This window comes from Zingiber officinale, chromosome 7A, assembly GCF_018446385.1.
Source record: "Zingiber officinale cultivar Zhangliang chromosome 7A, Zo_v1.1, whole genome shotgun sequence".
NCBI lineage: Eukaryota > Viridiplantae > Streptophyta > Magnoliopsida > Zingiberales > Zingiberaceae > Zingiber > Zingiber officinale.
The window spans coordinates 141087698-141101774 of NC_055998.1; the positions used below are offsets into that span (position 1 = coordinate 141087698).

At 35.6% G+C, this 14077-nt stretch overlaps 2 protein-coding genes across 2 annotated transcripts; both read right to left on the minus strand.

The window, feature by feature from the left end:
• Window positions 1-4637: 4637 nt before the first annotated feature.
• LOC122002961 (probable prolyl 4-hydroxylase 7) lies at window positions 4638-8119 on the minus strand. Its single transcript, XM_042558368.1, has 7 exons — window positions 7959-8119; window positions 6502-6615; window positions 6269-6326; window positions 6092-6193; window positions 5619-5676; window positions 5348-5523; window positions 4638-5242 (listed from the first exon to the last, which is right to left on the minus strand). The coding sequence occupies exons 1-7, from the start codon at window positions 8042-8044 to the stop codon at window positions 4886-4888; spliced, it is 951 nt and encodes a 316-aa protein (XP_042414302.1). The 5' UTR covers window positions 8045-8119; the 3' UTR covers window positions 4638-4885.
• A 2233-nt stretch (window positions 8120-10352) lies between these two features.
• Window positions 10353-14071, minus strand: LOC122002963 (probable 1-deoxy-D-xylulose-5-phosphate synthase, chloroplastic). Its single transcript, XM_042558370.1, has 5 exons — window positions 13675-14071; window positions 12449-13327; window positions 11521-11799; window positions 11231-11344; window positions 10353-11164 (listed from the first exon to the last, which is right to left on the minus strand). The coding sequence occupies exons 2-5, from the start codon at window positions 12845-12847 to the stop codon at window positions 11063-11065; spliced, it is 894 nt and encodes a 297-aa protein (XP_042414304.1). The 5' UTR covers window positions 12848-13327; window positions 13675-14071; the 3' UTR covers window positions 10353-11062.
• Between the last annotated feature and the right edge of the window lie 6 nt (window positions 14072-14077).

Here is a 14077-nt window from a genome sequence, read left to right on the forward strand (position 1 = left end):
GAAAACACAGAAAGACACAAGGTGGTTACTTGGTTCGGAGCCTGTAGCGACTCCTACTCCAAGGCCCGCGATCGTTGATCACTTTCGGTGGGCAACAACTATAAGCTCGGAAAAAGTTATTACGAACTAAGTACAATGTAAAAGTAATAAATAAATTTTATACCGACAACAGAATACTAAAAACTAAAGCTCCGGGTTTCGGGATGTTGTTGTAGCACTTCGGAATCGTCTCGTTAGCAGTTTGTAGCAGAGGAATAGCTTAGAATCTTATATCTCTAGTTGTTGGTCGAGACTCTCTTATATAGGGTGTTTAAAGGCGTTCGATGCTTCTAGACTTTCTGCTGGACTTCCGCTCCCCGACCGATCCAGTCTTCCATCTGGTTCGCGACACCAAGACTTTCCACCTAAGGTTACCACCCCCTAGGACTTTTGCCTGAAGCTCTCGACCCGCCAAGACTTTTCGCATAGGGTTACCTAGGGTTTTCCACCTGCCTAATCGCAGCTAGGACTTTTGCCTAAGTACACTTAGGACTTTTCCTGCAAGCTCATTCAAACTGTTAGATCACAAAACAACTTAACTTTGAACACTTTGCTATTATCAAAACATGGGTTCGATCGTCGGATGCTTCCCGCAGCAACAAAACATTAATATAGAAGAATAATATTAATACGTTGAGACTAGTATGTAGGTCAATTGATGACTTGATCTCACAAATCATAAATATAAGATATCAAGTTGACACATGAGTATATATTAAAGAATATGTATTAAATTGACTCATCATGATAATATTTCATTAATCATTATATGAGTGTCATAAATACTCTCATAGTGAGTATTGGTATGAATAGTCCTTAGACTTGAAGTCATTATGGTTTTCTACATAAGAAGTTATGTACTTTGGTATCGGCAAACACCACCTATAATAAGATGAACTATAAAGTTGATCATTGGATATGCAATAAGTTATACTGAGGGATGTGAATGATGTAAATGTGATTTATTCGTTCCATATGACGGAAGTGATATCTGTTAGCCCCTTGATTAAGTAGGATTATTAAAATGCATGGTCATACTCAAATTAGTCAATATGAGATATTAAACTTATTTGATTGAGTGTGTTTATTTAGGGATCAAGAAATACAAAGATTGATAAGAGAATGATACAGTTTATACCTCATTGATTAATTTAGATATCGAGAATAGAAGGACCAAGTTATACAAGATAATAGACACAGAACGATTATGTCGAATCTTGACATTCTTGTCACTTGATAGCAATAATGTATTGTTAAATGTCACTCATTGTTTATGTATCCAAAATATTATTTTAGATATATTACCAACGTTATGAGAACATATTTCATCACATATAAAGAACATGTTGATTTGGAGATAAGTTCATTTTAGTTTAACTAAAATATGATGAACCATTGGATTATTAAATTTATTCTAATCCGAAATAGACTCATTGGGTTAGACTCAAATGAATTCAACCATTGAATTGAGTCTAATTCGAATTAGATTCGTTGAGTTAGACTCAATTGAATCCATTCACTATAGAAGAATAATAATGATTAATTTGGATTAATCATGCAGTGAAGAAAGAAGATCAAAAGGTAAAAAACCTTTAATGTTCATTAGACGAATACAAAAAAAAATTATGATTTTTATGGATAACTTTTGAGTATTCATTCTAATCTTCTTCTTTTTACTTTGGCCGAAATTTCCTTGAATTGTTGATAACACAGCAAACGCTATTTCTGTTCGTATTATCCCTAGTACCAATTATCAGATATTTGACAAGGGTATTTTTGTATCATATTTCATTAATTAATAAAAAGTAAAATTGGTTATTATATTTATTTTAGTTGGTTGTCGAATGAATAAGTATAATAATGTCTTAGGATAGTAGGTTCTAGTTTATAACATATCAATTGGTTAAATTAATTGTGAGATATTGTAGATATATATAGAATACTACTCTAAACTATTACTAGTCAAGCATTAATATACAAATACAATATTAATACATTGAGACTAACATATAGGTCAATGGATGACTTAATTTCACAAGTTATGGATAGAGATATCAGATTAACACATGGGTATATATTAAAGAATATGTACTGAATGATTCACCATGAGAATATTCATGGATCATTATATGAGTATCATAAACATTCTCATAGTAACTATTAGTATGAATAGTCTTTAGACCTAAAGTCACTACGATTTCCTACATAAGAAGTTGTGTACTTTGGTATCAGCAAACATCACCTGTAACAAGGTAGACTATAAAATATTTCTCTGGGTATGCAATAAGTTATGCGGATGGATGTGAGTGATGTAGATGAGAACTATCCCTTCTATATGATAGAAGCGATATTTGTAGGCCCTTTGATTAGGTAGGACACAAGAATGCATGGTCATGCTCAAATTAGTCAATATAAGATATTAAGCTTATTTGATTGAGTGTGTCTACTTAGAGATCAAGAAACACAAAAATTGATAAGGGGATGACACGGTCTATGTCTCATGGATCAATCTAGATATCAAGGATAAAAGGACTGACTCATATAAGATAATAGACACGGAAAGGTTAGGTTGGATCTCAACATTCTCGTTACTTGAATCACAATGATATATTGCTGGATATCACTCATTACTTATGTATCTAAAATGATTTTAGATACATTGCTAACATTACGAGAGCATATTGGGTTACACACAAAAAACATGTTGATTTGGAGATGAATTATAAGGTTAAGTCTAATTCGAATTATACACATTAAGTTAGATTCGAATAAATTCGGATTAGACTCATTGAGTAGGTTAGACTCATTAGTTTATTAGATTAATGACTTATTGAATTAATGGTTGATCCAATATACTAAATTCAACCCATTAAGATTAATGATTATTAATAAAGATTAATATATCATTAATCAAAAGGAAAATCAAGAGACAAAAACTTTTTGTATTTATTGGATGAATACAAAAGTCATTTGTAAAAGTAATCAAGTAACCTTTTGGGTGATGATGATCTTCTTGGTGCTCTTCTTCTCTTGACCAAAAATAACCTTGTGTAGTTACTAGCACAGTAAAGGTTGTTTTTTATTCAAGTCGTGAGTTCATGAGCCGGACAGAGAATGTGTTCGTGTGGATATTGTAAAAGAACGGGCGTGCTAATCGTGCTTAGATCGGTATCCGATTCAAAGTTACTATTAATAGTACCAATTCACATAATAAAGACACCTGATAGAATAGAAAAATGTAATATATAATATTCGTAAGCATCTCAGGAGGAATTATGTACGAGATCTCTATAATTTCTTGGATACATTCAAGGCTTTGTCAATGTTAAACGGAGTACTTTGCCTCTAAAAGCAAACTCTCAGCCTTTTCTTATCGTGTGTACTCGGACCAAGGCCACTAATACAAGTTTTCCATCAAATTTGATACCAACTCATGCCTAGATCGAACTAGGGTGCTCTCGTGTTTCCCATAACGTTTTACCGCTGCATAAGCCCGAAGGGCTTCAAGTCAACTATTATGATTCTATAAAAATTTTCTATTTATCATTAAAATAAATTAAGAGAGGCTTATAGTAATCTATCCAGACGATTTACTTTCTTAGGTTCACTACTCATTCAAGGAAAAAATCTCTTATAATTCATCACAACTCAATCTCTACCCCAAAATTCATGGGATTCATATTTGAAGGTCTAACCACTGTAAATTAAGCAGATGCTTAAAAAATTATACATGCTTTTATGTAATTCAGATCAACAAGTCAATTAATTAGTAGACACGAAATGAAAACTTAAACATGTTCTTTTGTCACGAAATTAATGTAATATACATGAAGTTATATAAATCATGCTATGAATTGAATTATAAAAAAAACTTATTGAAAATTATAAGCATTGGAGATGTTGCAATAAATTTTTCTTATTATTAATGTGACATATGAGAATCATAAAAACAAAATTCATTTAAAACTCTATTTATTAGAGATGTCCTTATTATTGTCAGAAAGGACATGTCATTTTAGAAAAATATCATAAAAATATTTAATATTCTAAAAATATCCATAAAATAATATTGATTAATGTTACACTAATTTTAACTTTAATTATTTAATATTTTTAAATATATTTTACTAATTTTAAATATTATTAAAAAAATGTGTAGAATTGGACGCAACGATATTAGAGACGCGTTGCCGTTTTATAATCATTACTTAATAATTTTATTGTAATATTCACTAAAATTATTACAATAATATTAGATAGAAATATTATATATTTTTAAAAAAGAAATACCCTTTTAATAATAAAAAAATATATTTTTTTATTTGAAAAGAAAATGAACAGAAATCCTCATTCTATAATTTTTTTCTATATTAATCAGAAGATTTATTTACTCACAATAAAATTTAAAACCTAATTTTAAAAATAAATAATTATATTAAACAAATTCTTTCCTTTTTATCAAAGAAAATAATTGAAAATAAATTAATTATTTCACTAATATTAGCAACCCTTCATTAACATCTATATAACATAATATCATTTAAATCAATTTTCACATCTTTCAATATTCATTTCAGTAAAAAAAAAACATTTCCAAATTTGTGATTTCACAATAGTTGAGAGATGCTAAATTCTAATATAAAATCTAAATAAAACTAGAATTATGGTAAATTGATGTATTAACACAATAAATTTAGATTGTCTATTTGCTGCTAAAATTTACCGAACAACACTTTTTGATCTCCTAAAGTTGTATCAAAAGTTTCTGAAATAAATAGATTAAATGCACAAGAAATAGTGGGATGAGGAAGTGTTGGTGCTTTCAAAATGGAGTGGCTTCAGGGCATTAGCATGCACCGCAGCTCTTTCGACATGATCCATAATAGTCTGGAGTCCCTAACATGTACACCGCGTTCTTCTCGCATTCCCCCATCAAGGCCCAGCTTGCGCAATTATCATCTTCATCTGTGCACTCTTCGTCGAGAACCATGGGTTGGTTGCTCGGGTTGAAGTTCCTCACATGGATCCATTTCGTTGCAGTCCATTTCTCTCCATCGAGTACCGAACAGCTACTGTGCAGGCTCATCGCATCTGGAGTTGCATCGGGGTGAAGGTTGAAGAAAAGAATGGCACTACCTTTGACAGGTTTCACAGCGTAGCCAGTCGCTTCACAAGGGAGGTCCTTCGTTTGGGTGTGTTTTAGCTGTCGGATGAATCAAGTTAGCACACTTGTTTATTTAAATAAATTATTGAATCAAGACATCATTTAAATAAAATTTTGAGCAATGGATTGAATGAATAATCTCACCTCTAACTGAGGGAAAATTGTTTCACCGCCCTGAGAAATGGTGGATAGATACATAAGAACAGTCACAACCCGGTGACCAGCAACAGCAAATCTCGAAATATCGTGATAATAATCGTAATGTGGTTCATAACTTTCATTGGCTGGTGTATGCTCTATCAGCATGTCCTCTCCATATTCTGTGAGCCAGAAGATTATTGAATTGCCAAGTTAAGTATAACAAGGTAGTAGAAAATACTAAGGTTCAGAAGGTTTCAGGAATCGAGTATAATACCCTTTGGAAGAAAGGTCCATGATGATATTCTTTCCTCCACTTTGGAGACGACTTCATCCTGTAAAAGAAAATACGAGAAATTTAACAGGATTTCACACACAAACACGCACATACACTGATGTATACTTTGTTATGTAACCAATGGGCTTGGAACTTCAAGGAATCTTGTGGAATGGCAAATTTATTTTCATCTGAAATTTTGTGGTACTTGTAACCAGGAATTGACAACCAGGAGTGAAGATGATTGATAATATGGTGTAAATGTGAGCAAGTTGATGTGTATATATGATTTGAGTAATAAACTCTAGCAAGTTGATGTGTAATATAATTTGCACTGCATCAAACATGGTCTCTGTATTGAAGAAGTTAAGGGAAAATGCAGGATCTTGTAAGTGAAAGTTACTATAATATTATCTTTAAAGAATTGAAGACTTAAGGTATTCAGTTCTTCAATCAGGCACAAAAAAAGTAACCTGGCCCCTGGGCACGAACAGTCCACTGCTGACGTTAATGCTATACATCACACTGTTTTCTTTGCTGGCATCAACCACTAATCTCTCTAGCTTGCCTTGAGCCTGCAGTAAACAAGTAGTTTTCTTACACAATTACATACAATGAACAATTAGGAACTTATCAAGAAAGTAAATTACCAAGGCAATTAGATGGTCACAATCCTCATCGGAAAGAAATTTTTCATAAAAGAACACCCTAGATAAGTGAGATTCCAAGTGGTTAAGCAGAGTCACTGAATAAAGGAGAGGAGCTGGTGATGAAATGTTGATCAATAAGGGGAATACCCCATGTGCTAAGAAGGATATCAGGAATTATCTTCATATCATATTTTATCCATCACTAGAACACCAGCACCACAATTAATACTGACCTTGGTTGCCATGACAGTTGAATCACTTTTGAGGGATCAAAAGGAATCAGGACAGTTAAATTGTCTTGTTGCAGAACAGGAACGCGGTCCGATGATTTATCTCTCAATTTAAACCTGCAAAATTGAGAATAATAAGGTCAAGATCGTCAATTATATTGGGATATCCTTTCTTTGTTCACTGAAGACTGAAAGTTAGTACCAAGTAAATTGGGATCATGTTTGCATGTAAGACAGCCTATAAATCATCGTGAAAAAAAATGATCATATTGTTCCATTGAGCCCTTGTTTTAACATATACAACGGTAAACATCATAGGAATGTTTAATAAATATGGAACATTAAACATCTCAGAAGAAATGTATGACAGAGTATGAAAATATTTTTGACCCTCAATGAAGAAGAAAGCATCAAGTATCAACAATTGTACTGCTTCTTTCTGATGAAAAAATTGGTATAAAAAGTAAAACTAAATAAATAATTTTGGCAACAAATAACAATGTGAAACATTTCAGGTTGGTTCAGCTGAGAACACCATTCGAGTTCACTAAAAAAGAGTGAATCAAATTATTCCTGATAAATCCTGGTCCATATAGATTAAATCATATCTCCATAAAGACAAATTACTTGAACCTTAATTTTTAGATTTTTATAGTTCAAAAGACAAGAGAGTCACTTACAACATTAACAAAATATTACTTGGCTATGAAGATTTATGCAAGCATTTGCAATACGTGAGATACTGATTCGGCAAGACAAAGCCAAAGGTAAACATATCAAACCAAGAAGGCATTGAATCAGTGAATATCTCATTATTGCTAAAGTAGTTTCTACTTGAAGAGAAGAGGATTCAAAAGATCCCACAAAATCCATTTCAAGCATAAAGGAAATGAATTACAAGATTGGACATGAGTCCTTCATTTCCATGATAAATAATCATAACAAATTGTGCATAGAACTACCCTAAATAATACCAGGAATTTATTTTCCACTCCAGAAGTAAACTCTTTCATTAAATAGCATGCTTGTTTCGAACAGTGCTGCTTCAGGTCTTGGAAATTTATGGGTGTACACCAAAAAAGCCTTATCCTGTGCTAATCTATCAAAACTCAGCGGCATGTCATTTGAAACAAAAAATTCAACCGACCGCAACATAGATTTATCGCCTAGAATCGCGTAAACTTGTTTCCTTTAATCAGTTTCATAAAGAAGCTATTTTCCTTTCAAACGAGCAAAAAAAAGGGGGGAAAAAAGGACTTTTCTGAGGCTCATGCTCGGAGATGCCGAACCAGAAAAGAAAAATCCATATATGCAAGAGGAATTGGCGGCATGAGAAAGCCTAGAAAGATCACAATCTGATCCACTCGATCCGATTGGACCTAGAAACCACGAAAGGAACCAATCAAGCGGAAGGTATCCATCAAAAAACGGTGTAAAGGGATCAGGGATCGAAATCTTACTCGCGGGAGGAACATGGCGAGGGAAAAGCTGAGAGAGCGGCCATGAAAAGAGCAAGGAAGAGGCGAAGCCGGCAGCTAACCGCCATTTTCTTCGCTCGCGCTTTCTTCACTCTATCGCGAGTTCGTCGGTAGAGCGATCGAACCACGATTCACGAACTCGCATTTATTTTTATTTTATTCTATTTTAAACTATACTATAAATAATAAATCAAAATTATTCCATATAAATTTAAAAAAAAACATAGTAAAAAGGTGTAACTATCCTTAAAAATACATCTATTACAACTAAGTGACTCACTAAGATCCCTAAACTTATGCTTAGACTAGATCGAGATCCAAGTCCTTTTATATCGACCATAATTAATAAAACGATATTCATAATTATATATCTCCATTAAATAAATATCACCATTCAATGTCATATTAAAGTAAAAAAATATTTTATCAATATATTTTTTACAATATTGAACAATCACATCATTCATATATTACAGATATTCTATATCTGTATTAATATATTGTCCATATGCTTCCGACAACACCACATGGAACATTAATTGGGCATTGGATCATAATCTATGAGGCCCATTGGGCTTTATGAGGCTCGGCCCAACTAAGGGAATGGTAGATCAGTAAAGGAACCCAATTTTGATTAGTAAACTTGTAGTCGTAGGCTCAAGAGTATAACTTATTCAATTTATAAGGAGCCAAGAGGTGTTGGACCTAGGAGTGAGGTCTTTATTTCGGAGTTGTCTTAGGGGAGCAAAGCCCGGTGACTCGGCAATCTAATCAGGAGTCTTAAGCGAGCAGAGTATGTTGACTCAGGAGATCCGGTTGAGAGTCTTAAGGGAGCAGAGCCCGGCGACTTGGATAATCCAGTCAGGAGTCTTAAGGGAACAGAACCCAGTGAGTCAGGGATCCGATCGGGAGTCTTAAGGGAGCAGAGCCCAACGACTCAAGGATCCAGTCGGGAGTTTTAATGGAGCAAAACCCAGTAAATCGGGGATCCGATCCAGAGTCTCAAGGAAGCAAAGTCTAGTAACTCTAGTGATCTAGTCGGGAATTTTAAGGGAGCAAAACCCAACAACTTTGGAATCTGATCAAGAGTCTTAAGGGAGCATAACCTAGTAATTTGATAGATTCAATCGGAAGCCAGAGAGCAGAATCCAATGACTCAAGGATCTGATTGGGAATTTTAAGGGAGCAAAGTTCAGTGATTCAAATGATCTGCTCAAGAGTCTTGAGAGAGCAGAGCCTAACTACTTAAAGACCCGACCGACAGATTGGAGTCCAGCAACTTTGGGAATCTGATCAGGAAGGCCCGACAGACAGTCCACTCCCGATGTCCTCTACGACTTGGACCTCCACCTCATATGCATTTTCGCACTTTTAAACGCTGAGAATTTCGATTTGTTTGTGACCTTCACTTGGGAAAATCCATTTTTAGAGTTAAGTATTGTCGAATTCCGATCAAGTTGTTAAACTATAAGATACACCGAATGAAGTCATTAACATTGCTAATGCGATTGCACATGGAACACGGCACGATGATAGCTTACGTATAATACCTATACAGATAACAAAATACAGATCCTTCCGTTCCCGATTCGATGCTGAAGGGCTTTCCTTGATTGCTCAAAATGGTTGATGACTATCGACAGCATACTGGCAAAAGACAATTGCAATCGACCCATTTCGTCACCAAATGCAGCTCGTACTGAAAAGCCACTTCATTAAGCTGACCGAAAGAAACTCAATTTAGATAGTCTGGCAGCCTCTGCAAAAAAAATGGGAACAATCTCCACCTTTGTGTTATCCATTTTGCCCACGAAGTTAGAGCAGTTCTACCACATGAAGCTGAAGGCTTCGTGATAACGCCCTAGCAGACTTAATGCTCTCGCTGCAATGTGAGTCTTAAGGGAACAAAATTGAACAACTCGGGGATCCGATCAAGAGTCTTAAGGGAACGGAGTCCAATGACTCGGAGAATCCAGTCAGGAATCTCTCAGAAGGCTCGACCGGACCAGTCAAACCGGCAGTCCAACCCCGATGTCCTTCATGGACTTTGACTAATACGGACTTTGACCTTCACTTTAACTGAAAACTCTAACCATTTTTTTCCTAAGTGGAGGCCCTGTATTCGCCATATCAATAATCAATCGCCTATAATAGTCATCATTACTATTTCAGTAAGTAGCTCCAAATTCTAATCTTCTTCCATGATCACCTTTACCTTTGTTGCATTCAGCTCAGGCTGAATCAGATGGCAAGGTTTCCGGTACGAAGTTTCATGGTTTCTATCCTGCACTTTTCTTTTGTTAGACGAGAACTGGAGGCGCATTTTCGCACTTTTAAAAGCTCAGAATTTCGATTTGTTTGTGACCTTCACTTGGGAAAATCCAATTTAAGAGTTAAGTTTTGTCGAATTCCGATCAAGTTGCTAAACTATAAGATACACCGAATGAAGCCATTAACATTGCCAATGCGATTGCACATGGAACATGGCACGATGATAGCTTACGTATAATACCTACACAGATAACAAAATACAGATCCTTTCGTTCCCGATTCGATGCTGAAGGCATTTGCTTTCCATGATTGCTCAAAACGGTTTATGACTATCAACAGCATAATGGCAAAAGACGATGGCAGTCGACCCATTGCATCACCAAATGCAGCTCATACTGAAAAGCCACTTCATTAAGCCGACCGAAAGAAACTCAATTTAGATAGTCTGGCAGCCTCTGCAAAAAAAATCGTAGTATTATAGACATCTTATAGGAACCCAATCTCCTCCTTTGTGTCTATCCATTTTGCCCGCGAAGTTAGAGCAGTTCTACCGCATCAAGCTGAAGGCTTCGCGAAAACGCCCTAGCAGACTTAATGCTGTCGCTGCAATGTGATGTCCGGTCAATCCAGCAATATCTAGTTGCTCCCTTGGGGATGCATGCTCGATGTAATTATCCGGTAGCAACATGGGCCGCCAATGGTGATTCAAACAAAGATGAACTCAGAGAGGTGATTAAGTCGTAAATTGAATCATGCCAATGCATGAATACATTCGTCAACAAAAAGATGGGAAGGATAGGAGAAAAACGGCACCTTCACTCTTCCATCAAGCAAGCCATCAAGAGCCAGGAATTGAGAAACATGAGCACCAAAGCCGCGACAGTTCCTTCCTCAACCGTCATCAAAAACTCATGGTCCTGACATAGCTCTCAGATGAGCTCAATGTCAAGTGGCTTGCAAAACCTGGCGCTAGCAACAATTACCTCAATACCGAGACTAGCAAGCAAAGATCGGACCTTCAGGCAATTCTGAACCATCACACCATAGCCAAGAAGAGCCATGTGCTTTCCTTCCACTAGGATCTCTCCCTTCCCGATCTGAAAACAAATTCCAGATCATCAAGACAACCAAATAAATCCAACAGCTGATTAGCAGTTTAACTGGCAAAGTGGTCGTGGTTTCAGGAAGGATGTAGTAAGTGAAAATACTAAAGAGAATAAATACGACTAGTAATCACAAAGAAAATTATGGGAAGGAAAATACGAAAAGATACCTCAATAGGAATCCCGTTATGTAATGAACTACCATTTCCCAAAAGGGCAATTCTAGGATATTGGAAGCTGATAGGCCTATCATTGATACGAACAGCAGTAGCTACCATGTCAATGAGTTCATCTTCGTCTGATGGTGCCATGACAATAATATTTGGCAAGCATGCCATGAATGTAATATCAATAATTCCTGATTGAGTAGGACCTTCAGATCCAACAAGCCCAGCATTACTGATGGCAAATCTTACAGGAACTTTCTGCAGATCCACATCTTCAATGACCTACAAAAAAAAGCACAACTTTTTCAAATTTTACTAGAATCCATGGTTGAAGGAATTCATTTAGAGTAATATATTTGAACAACCATTCCCCCTGCATAGACGGCCAGTTTTCGAATAATAAGCAAAACTAAACATGTAAAATGGTTGTCATTTGTTTCAAGTGTATGATGGTACTTCAGTAAATGAGCTTTATCTTCTTAATGGAATGCAAGTTGATGATCGCATTTAATGGAATTTAATATGGCTTAAGTTTTAATGTAGTGTACTGTTGACTATACTTCAGTATTCACTCGATAAGCTAAAGTGAAAACTTACGTGATAGTTAATGTAACTGTTGAGTACCATTGCATTTTCTAATCACATTGTCTTGTAATGTGGCAATCCAATGAATAAAAACGTTCAACAATACAGTACGTTTCCAGCATCCAAATTTCTATCTAGATAATTTACCAATAAAAAAATTAAAAAATCCAGGATCCAATGGAAGAAGACACTACAAAAAAAGTTAAAGAGAATGACCCAAGAAAAGAACTAGAATAGATTTTCAAATACTATGTTCATCATTAATGATAGAATAATAAGTGTTGTGAATGGGCCCTGATAATTTAGGTAATGACTACTAAGATGGCCCAGGGGATGCAAGACATACCTTAAAAAATCCTGTTGTGGTGCAATTTTTAATGATCATATGTGTACAAGCAGCAGACGCAATCTTAATGGGTTTGGAGAGAGCAAGTCCTGTATGGGGAGGTAACCATTGAAGACAGGAAAAGAAAATCACTTGATCATATCCTCTTTGTAAGAATGTTGATGGAATTATGCAGAATGGTTTCATGCCTCCACAAGATAATCTTGCTGAAAAAGTAATAGCATGTTGTTCTGCCATTCCTATATCAAAGATTCTATCTGGAAATCTAGACTGGAAAAGCTTAAGAGATGGATCAACTGCAATGCCAGTATGGACTACCACAATTGATTTGTCCCTTTCTGCTTCTGCTACTAGAGTTTCCACAAGAACATCATTGAACGTCCTGAGGCTGCTTTTCATGGACTTCAAATCTGATACTAAAGGGCATGATTTTGAGGTCCCTGTTCAACACCAAATTGAGAATATATTCACCACTTAGAAAATCTGCAATTGCAGCCTAGATATATGTTTCCAATTTATGTTTGCATGTGCACACTTGTCCATATTGTTGCATCATATACGATGAATGGTATAGAGACCTTGCCCTGCAGCATTCTGTAATACAAAAGGATTCAATCATTTAGCTTCATCAGTAGATTCCAAGCCCTTCTCATCCTCTGTGATGACATGTACTAAAACAGGACCAGTTGAATCTAATAATGGCACTTCATTAAGTACACAAACTAGATCATCAATATTGTGCCCGTTAACTGGTCCAATGTAGTACAATCCAAGTTCTTCAAAGAGAGTAGCTCCAGGAGGACCAATCATACCACGTGCCTACTCATCTACTTTGGCTGCCAATTCAAGCACGGCTTTAACAATTCTTTTTGTTATTCCCTGGCGTCAGCATACATGAGAAAACACACATTAGTTCAGAAACACAAGCATTGGATAGTTAACAACTGAGGCAACCCACACACAGTAGTTAAGAAAAAACAAGCATTGGGTTGGTCAACAATTGTGGCAATAAAACGATTGAAATAAGACCCATATACCAAAGCAGCTTCACCTATTTGAAATTCTGTCAAGTAAGCTTAAGGTTTATCAAGATAAATATTTCCCAACCAAACTACATAAAACTCAGGTTCTTTGTGTCAGAATTTAACTAGTGCGGTAATTTTTATCAACCAAGCATATGGAATTATCATACTGCTTAGATGTCACTGAATTGAGAATACATGTACCTTTGCAGCTTCCCTGAATCTCCGGAAAGATCTACTAGATTGGAGCTTGATTAGACTACTGGAGAGCGGACTGATTGCCATTTTTGATCCATCATCAAGCTTAGGATGTAAAGAATGCCTACTATCATTTAAAATCACTATCATGTTAGAATCAAGATATCCAGCATTGCTCATTGCCTCATAGACCTGACCAGCCATTGTTGTCCAATTATTTATAATTGCCACAACACGATTCTTCTTTCCTTGAATATCTCTTGCAACTGCCATGCTGCGGAATAATCAATGTGTGGACCAATTTTTTTTTGCGTCAACCCTTTGTCAAGAGTAAAATGCACATTGGAATTCAAAGAAGGATGATAACCTTGAACCAAACAAACCCTAACAATAAAAAACCAAATGCTAC

Coding starts and splice junctions, on each gene's coding strand:
- LOC122002961 (XM_042558368.1), bottom strand. CDS start 8,044: ATGGCGGTTAGCTGCCGGCTTCGCCTCTTCCTTGCTCTTTTCATGGCC. Junction 6,327..6,501: donor CAACTGTCATGGCAACCAAG/GTCAGTATTAAT, acceptor TCACTTATCTAG/GGTGTTCTTTTATGAAAAAT. Junction 5,677..6,091: donor TGTTCGTGCCCAGGGGCCAG/GTTACTTTTTTT, acceptor TTTCTTTTACAG/GATGAAGTCGTCTCCAAAGT.
- LOC122002963 (XM_042558370.1), bottom strand. CDS start 12,847: ATGAAAAGCAGCCTCAGGACGTTCAATGATGTTCTTGTGGAAACTCTA. Junction 11,800..12,448: donor CCACAACAGGATTTTTTAAG/GTATGTCTTGCA, acceptor TTTTTTTTGTAG/GTCATTGAAGATGTGGATCT. Junction 11,345..11,520: donor ATAACGGGATTCCTATTGAG/GTATCTTTTCGT, acceptor ATTTGTTTTCAG/ATCGGGAAGGGAGAGATCCT.